A 7,344-nucleotide genomic window follows, 5' to 3' on the forward strand; every position below is an offset into this window, starting at 1 on the left:
GCAAGTCATAAATCATTAAAAACATATTCGGGAGTTTTATTTAGGGGAACGGGGTTCTAAAAGTTAAAACGACCGATTGGGTCATTACTGATACTTCTTATGAGCTAGTCATGGAGATAGCCCAGAGGATTTAGGGTCTGCGTCAGCGGAGCTGAGAGCAGGTTATGATAGATAAGCGATTTAGGTATTCTGGAGAGTTCAGAGGTGCTCCGTCTGGAGGCAGAGGTCAGTTCGTGAGAGGGCAGTCTAGCAGGCCCCCATATCCAGCACCACCACCTCCTCAGGGTACTCCAGTGCGACCTTATTTCAGTGCTATGCCGGAGAGTTCTTATCGCCCACTGGCTATTCAGGGTTCTTCCAGTGGGTATTCAGGTTCCTAGGGTCAGACTTCTAGTCAGCAGGCCATCACACCGAGAATTTGTTACGAGTTCGGGGATCCCAGTCACATGCAGAGATTCTTCCCCAGGCTTCGGGGTAGACTAGTGCAACAGGTTCAGCAGCCTATGATTACTGCAACAGGGTCACACCAGTTGTCCGACCACCAAGAGGTGGAGGAAAGGTGGGTAGAGGTCGTCCTAGAGGTGGAGGTCAGCCAAGCGGAGGCCAGCCAGTTGGCGCTCCAGCTCGGTTCTATGCTTTTCCGGCCAGACCAGATGTATAGGCCTCAGATGTCGTGATTACAGGTATTATTTCTATTTGAGAAAAAGATGCCTCCATATTATTTGATCCGGGATCTATATATTCGTATGTGTCATCTCTATTTTCTCATTTCCTGGGTGTTTCTCGTGAGTCCTTGAATACTCATGTTTATGTGTCCACTCTTGTGGGCGATTCTGTTATTGTGAATTAAGATCTACCGGTCCTGTATTATTACATTCTGTGGTTATGAAACTAGAGCAGATCTTCTACTTCTTGAGATGACCGACTTTGAAATCATCCTGGGCATGGATTGGTTATCTTCATACCATGCTATCCTAGATTGTCATGCCAAGACTAATACCTTGGCTATTCCAGCATTGCCTAGGCTGGAGTGGAAGGATTCATCTGTTAGTGCATTTAATCGGGTTATTTCTTTTATGAAGGCTCAACACATGGTTGAGAAGGGTTGTTTAGCTTATCTAGCCTATGTTGGGGATACTACTGCAGAGACTCCGACTATTGATTCAGTGCCTGTAGTTCGAGATTTCTCCGATGTATTTCCTTCAGATCTTCCAAGCATGCCACCAGATTGTGATATTGATTTTTGTATTGACTTGGCTCCAGATACCCAGCCTATATCTATCCCACCGTATCGCATGACTCCAAAAGAATTGAAAGAATTGAAAGAACGGCATGAGAAGTTACTAGCCAAAGGGTTCGTCAGACCGAGTGTATCGCCTTGGGGTGCACCGGTATTATATGTGAAGAAGAAGGATGGAACGATGAGAATATGTATTGATTATCGTCAATTGAACAAAGTCACTATTAAGAACAAGTATCCATTGCCGCATATTGATAATCTATTTGACCAGTTGTAGGGTACTAGGGTGTCCTCTAAGATCGACTTAAGGTCGGGGTATCTTCTGTTGAAGATTCGGGATTCTGATATTCCGAAGACTGCTTTCCGTACTAGATATGGTCATTATGAGTTTTTGGTGATGTCCTTCGGTTTAACTAACGCTATGACAACGTTTATGGATTTGATGAATAGGGTATTCAAGCCATATATTGATTCGTTTGTCATTGTCTTCATTGATGATATTTTGATTTACTCGCGCAATAAGGAAGAGCACAAGCAGCATATGAGAGTGGTGCTTCAGACGTTGCGGGAACAAAAGCTATATGCTAAGTTCTCCAAATATGAGTTCTGGCTAGAGTTTGTAGCATTTTTGGGGAATATTGTATCGGGTGAGGGTATTAAGGTTGACCCCAAAAAGATTGAGGCAGTTTAGAATTGGCATCGTCCCACTTCGGCGACTGAGATAAGGAGTTTTCTAGGTTTAGCAGGTTATTATCGTCGGTTCGTGGAGGGCTTTTCATCTATTGTAGCACCTTTGACCAAATTAACCCAGAAGGGTGCTCCGTTCCGATGGTTCGATGATTGTGAGGTGATCTTTCAGAAGCTCAAGACAGCATTGACTACAGCACCAGTGTTAGTTGTTGCCTTCCGGTTCGGGGATGTATACAGTGTATTGTGACGCTTTACGCGTTGGTTTGGGTTGTGTATTAATGTAGGAGGGGCGAGTTATTGCATATACTTCATGTCAATTGAAGCCCCATGAGAAGAATTATCCGGTGCATAATTTGGAGTTAGCTGCGATTGTTCACGCTCTTAAGATTTGGAGGCATTATCTTTATAGGTTTACACTAATCATCGCAGTTTGCAGTATTTGTTCAAGCAGAGAGATCTAAATTTGAGGCAGCGCAGGTGGCTTGAGTTATTGAAAGATAATGATATTACTATCCTGTATCATTCGGGCAAAGCAAACGTGGTTACAGATGCCTTTAGTAGGAAGGCGAAGAGTATGGGTAGTTTGGCTTTCATTTCAGTAGAGGAGAGGCCATTGGCTTTGGATATTCAGTCCTTGGCTAACAAACTTGTGAGATTGGATATTTCAGAGCCGAGTCGAGTTCTTGCATGTGTTGTTGCTCGGTCTTCACTATTTAAGCAGATCAAGGCTCTCCAGTATGATGATCCATACTTAATGGGTCTTCGAGAAACGGTACTACGGGGTGGTGCCAAGGAAGTTACTATTGGCACGGATGGTGTCATGCGACTCCAGGATCATCTATGTGTTCCTAATGTGGATGGACTGAGGAAAAAGATCTTAGAGGAGGCACACAGTTCTCGGTATTCTATTCATCCAGGAGCTACAAAGATGTATCATGACCTGAGGCAGCATTATTGGTGGTGACGAATAAAAAAGGACATCGTTGAGTATGTAGCTAGGTGTCTAAATTGCCAGCAAGTTAAATATGAGCACCAGAGGCCAGGTGGCCTACTTCAGCAGATGACTATACCGGAGTGGAAATGGGAACGCATTACTATGGACTTTGTAGTTGGGTTGCCGCGGACATTGCGGAAGTTTGATGCAGTTTGGGTGATTGTTGACAGGTTGACTAAGTCGGCACACTTTATTCCGATTGTGACTACGTATACTTCAGAGAGGTTGGCCCGGATTTATATTAAGGAGATAGTTCGGTTGCACGGTGTGCCAATTTCCATCATATCAGATAGAGGCCCTCAGTTTACTTTATATTTCTGGAGAGCAGTACAGAGTGAATTGGGGACCCGTGTAGAGCTCAGTATAGCCTTTCATCCGCAGACCGAAGGGCAGTCAGAGCGGACAATTCATATTTTGGAGGATATGCTCAAGGCATGTGTGATTGACTTTGGAGGTCAGTGGGATCGTTTCTTGCCTTTGGCCAAGTTTGCTTATAATAACAGTTACCAATCCAGCATCGAGATGGCTCCATTTAAGGCTTTATATGGCCGACGATGTCATTCGCCCATCGGATGGTTTGAGCCCAGTGAGTCTAAGTTATATGGTACTGATTTGGTGAAAGATGCCTTGGAAAAGGTAAAGTTGATTCAGGAGCGACTTCGTACAGCACAGTCCAGACATAAGAGTTACGTGGATCAGAAAGCGCGTGATTTATCGTTTATGGTGGGTGAAAAAGTTCTCTTGAAAGTTTCGCCGATGAAGGGAATCATAAGATTTGGGAAAAAGGGAAAGTTGAGCCCAAGGTTTATAGGCCCATTTGAGGTGTTGAGACGAGTTGGGGAGGTTGCTTACGAGCTCACCTTGCCTCCCAGTCTATTAGGAGTTCACCCGATTTTCTATGTATCTATGCTCCAGAAGTATCATGCCGACCTATCAAATGTGTTAGACTTCAGCATAGTTCAGCTAGATAATAGCTTGGGTTATGAAGAGGAGCCAGTTGCCATTGTTGATAAACAGGTTCGCCAGTTGATGTCCAAGAGGATTTCTGCAGTAAAAGTTCAGTGGAGGGGACAACTAGTCGAGGAAGCAACTTGGGAGGCCGAGGAAAACATGCGGACCAGATATCCACACTTATTTAGCACTCTAGGTACAATTCTAAACCCGTTCGAGAAAGAACGTTTGTTTAAGAAGTGGAGAATGTAATGACCCAACCGGTCATTTTGACTTTTAGAACCCCGTTCCCCTAAATAAAACTCCATGTATGTGCTTTTATTAATTTATGACTTGCGGGGATGGTTGGTTCGGGATTTGGAAGTGTTCGGGTTGAAATAGTAACACTTGGTTTCTTCAGTTGGCCTTAAAATGTTAAGTTTGACTTCGGTCAACATTTTTAGAAAACAACCTCGGAATAGAATTTTGATGATTCCAAGAGCTCCGTGTGGTGATTTTGGACTTAGGAGCGTGTTCGGAATTTTATTTGGAAGTTTGTAGATAAATTAGGCTTGAAATGGCTAAAATAGGAATTTAAGTTTGGAAGTTTGACCGGAGAGTTGACTTTTTGATATCGTAGTCGGAATCCAGTTCCGAAAATTTTCGTACCTCCGTTATGTCATTTATGACTTGTGTGCAAAATTTGAGGTCAATCAGACTTGATTTGATAGATTTCGACACCGAATGTAGAAGTTGGAAATTTTAAGTTTCATTAAGCTTAAATTGGAGTATGATTCGTGGTTTTAGCGTTGTTTGATGTGATTTGAGATTTTGACTAAGTTCGTATAATATTTCAGGACTTATTGATATATTTGGTTGAGGTCCCGAGGGGCTCGGGTGAGTTTCGGACGGCTAACGGATCATATTTTGCCTTTGGGGGATTGCTAATAGCTGCTGGTATTTTTCTTCTGATTTCCTTATACGCGATCGCGTAAGTTCGTCTGTGATCGCGTAGGGTAATTTGGGCAGAGGTGACTTTGTTCTACGCGATCGAGTGAATGGGGTTGCGATCGCATAGGCTTAATTTGGCAGCTGGAAAATTTGTTCTATGCGATCGCATGGGCACGTCCGCGATCGCGTAGGGTTGAGCGAGCTGTGCTATGCGAACGCGTGACTAAGGCCGCGTTCGCAAAGAGGAACGGAGGGAGGAGCTGGGCCACGCTCTCTTAGTGCTTCGCAATCGCGTGAGAAGGTTCGTGATCGCGTAGGTTTGCGGAGTCAGTGCTTCGCGATTGCGTGGGACTTTCTGCGATCGCGTAGAGTTAATTTTGGCAGTGTTGAAATTGTGCTTCGCGATCGCGTGAGGAAGTTCGCGATCGTGTAGAAGAAATCACTGGGCTGAGAGTTTAAATTCTGAAAATCCATTTTTACCGATTTGGAGCTCGGATTGAGGCAATTTTTGGGAGATTTTCAGAGAAAACAACGGGGTAAGTATTCTTTACTCAATATTGGTTAAATTACCCGAATCCATCACAGTTTTTATCATTTAATTGGTGAATTAAGCTGGAAAAGTTTGAAAACCCTCTTGGATAGATTTGAGGATTTGAGGGCCGAATTTTTATCAAAATTTAGTAATTTTGGTATGGGCAGACTCGTGGTTGAATGGCATTCATATTTCGTAACTTTTGCCGGATCCGAGACATGGGCCCCACGGACGAATTTTGAGTTAATTTCAGATTTTTATTGAAAAATATAGTATTTTCTTATTAAATTGATTCCAATAAATTTTTGGTGACTGTATCGAATTATTTTTGGTTAGATTCGAGCCATTCAGAGTTGGATAATCGAGGAAAGGGCCTATTAGTAGATTAAATTGGAGCAAGACGAGGTAAGTCTCTTGTCTAATCTTGTGAGGGGGAAATTACCTCATAGGAAATTAAATTAATAATTGTTGCTAATTGTGGGGGCTACGTATGCACGGGGTGACGAGAGTCCGTGCGTAGCTACTATTAATGCTAAAGTCCGGGTAGTTTAGGACTCAAATCATGAATTACTTGTGTAAATTATCCTTAATTTAATTAAATTATTTGATATATATTGTAAATTGTTAGGGAAAGATAGTAAAAGATGGAAATTTCATATGCTTAATTTTTGTTTAATTTAATTAATTATTAAAAGAAATTATTCATCCTCTCGAATTAATCTTATAATAAATATACTCTCTTTCCGAAGGTATATAAGAAAATGTCCTCCTTTCTTGTGGAGCGGGCCGAATGCCTCGGCAGTATAGATACATCTATGGATTGCGCCGCACGTCCCTCGGTAGTGTACACGACACTCTGGATCAGGCTGTACGACCTCGGCAGAAATCGTGCCTAATAATAAAAAATATTTACACGATACCTTGATATTTTAATTACAGCTTGTGAATTTAATTAATAGATTGGAATTTGTTGCATTTGAAGGAATTTAATTGTTCATGCTGGTTAAATAAGAATTATTGTAAATTCTATGAATCATGTTGATTTAAATATTCTATTTTTATTTCAATTATTATTATTGACCCTTAGTGAGTGTCAAAGTCGACCTCTCGTCTCTACCACTTCGAGATTAGGCTTGATACTTACTGGGTACACGTTGTTTACATACTCTTGCTATACTTGCTGTACTTTTTGTGCAGGATCTGAGACAGGCACTAGTGGAGAACCTATCATCGCACACCCACGTTATCCAGAGGCGTAGTGGTGAGCTGCCTTTTTGAGCCGTTCTGCAGCTACCATTGCCTCTTCTTGTATTTACATTCTGTCTATTTTATTTCAGACAATATTTGGAGTTTTGTATAATCCGCTAGATGCTCATATACTTGTGACACTAGGTCTTGGCACACACACTGGTAGAATTTGGATTTGTATAATTTTTCTTGGATTTAAATTAGTAGTATCTTTTCTGTTTTCATTAATATTTCTAGGAAAAAGAATAAAATTACTTAAATTTTTTTTTTTAAAGGATGATTGATATATTAACTTATTAGTTGGCTTGCCTAGCCGTAGTGTTGGGCGCCATCACGACCTTTAGATGAAATTGTGTTTGGAGAGATATTTTATTCTTTATCTCTTTTATATCTCTTAAATATTAAATATTCTTATTGCTAATTTATCGTTTAGTCCATTTTTTGTTTTATCCAAAACTAATCATTAATTATTAATTGTGAAAGCTCTACTTTGGATTTAAGAAATTTAGCATAATATTAGTTTCATTTAAAAGTACTCCTCTTTAGTTATGGAAAAAACGGAAAACTCACAACCTTAAAGAATCCAGATGTTTGAGATAATTGTGGGATAATGTGATTAATGTGGCTTCATCGGGAAGAGTACTGCGACCTGTGGGCATAATTATTACATGCCACCTGTCATCAAACCATGCGATGTAGTCCATGAATAAACCAAGGATAAAACGGGTAAACAAAATAAAGGCTTTACAAACCGACTAT

At 41.2% G+C, this 7,344-nt stretch overlaps 1 protein-coding gene across 1 annotated transcript; it reads left to right on the top strand.

Moving 5' to 3' along the window:
* The first annotated feature begins 446 nt into the window (after window positions 1–446).
* LOC138906937 (uncharacterized) lies at window positions 447–2,894 on the top strand. Its single transcript, XM_070196600.1, has 3 exons — window positions 447–559; window positions 1,691–1,790; window positions 2,382–2,894. Exons 1-3 carry the CDS (start codon window positions 447–449, stop codon window positions 2,892–2,894), a joined length of 726 nt encoding a protein of 241 aa, XP_070052701.1.
* Window positions 2,895–7,344: the final 4,450 nt, after the last annotated feature.

Source organism: Nicotiana tomentosiformis, chromosome 3 (assembly GCF_000390325.3).
Source record: "Nicotiana tomentosiformis chromosome 3, ASM39032v3, whole genome shotgun sequence".
Classification (NCBI taxonomy): domain Eukaryota; kingdom Viridiplantae; phylum Streptophyta; class Magnoliopsida; order Solanales; family Solanaceae; genus Nicotiana; species Nicotiana tomentosiformis.

Coding starts and splice junctions, on each gene's coding strand:
- LOC138906937 (XM_070196600.1), top strand. CDS start 447: ATGCAGAGATTCTTCCCCAGGCTTCGGGGTAGACTAGTGCAACAGGTT. Junction 560..1,690: donor CACCAAGAGGTGGAGGAAAG/GTGGGTAGAGGT, acceptor TTTGATGAATAG/GGTATTCAAGCCATATATTG. Junction 1,791..2,381: donor ACAAGCAGCATATGAGAGTG/GTGCTTCAGACG, acceptor TTGTTCAAGCAG/AGAGATCTAAATTTGAGGCA.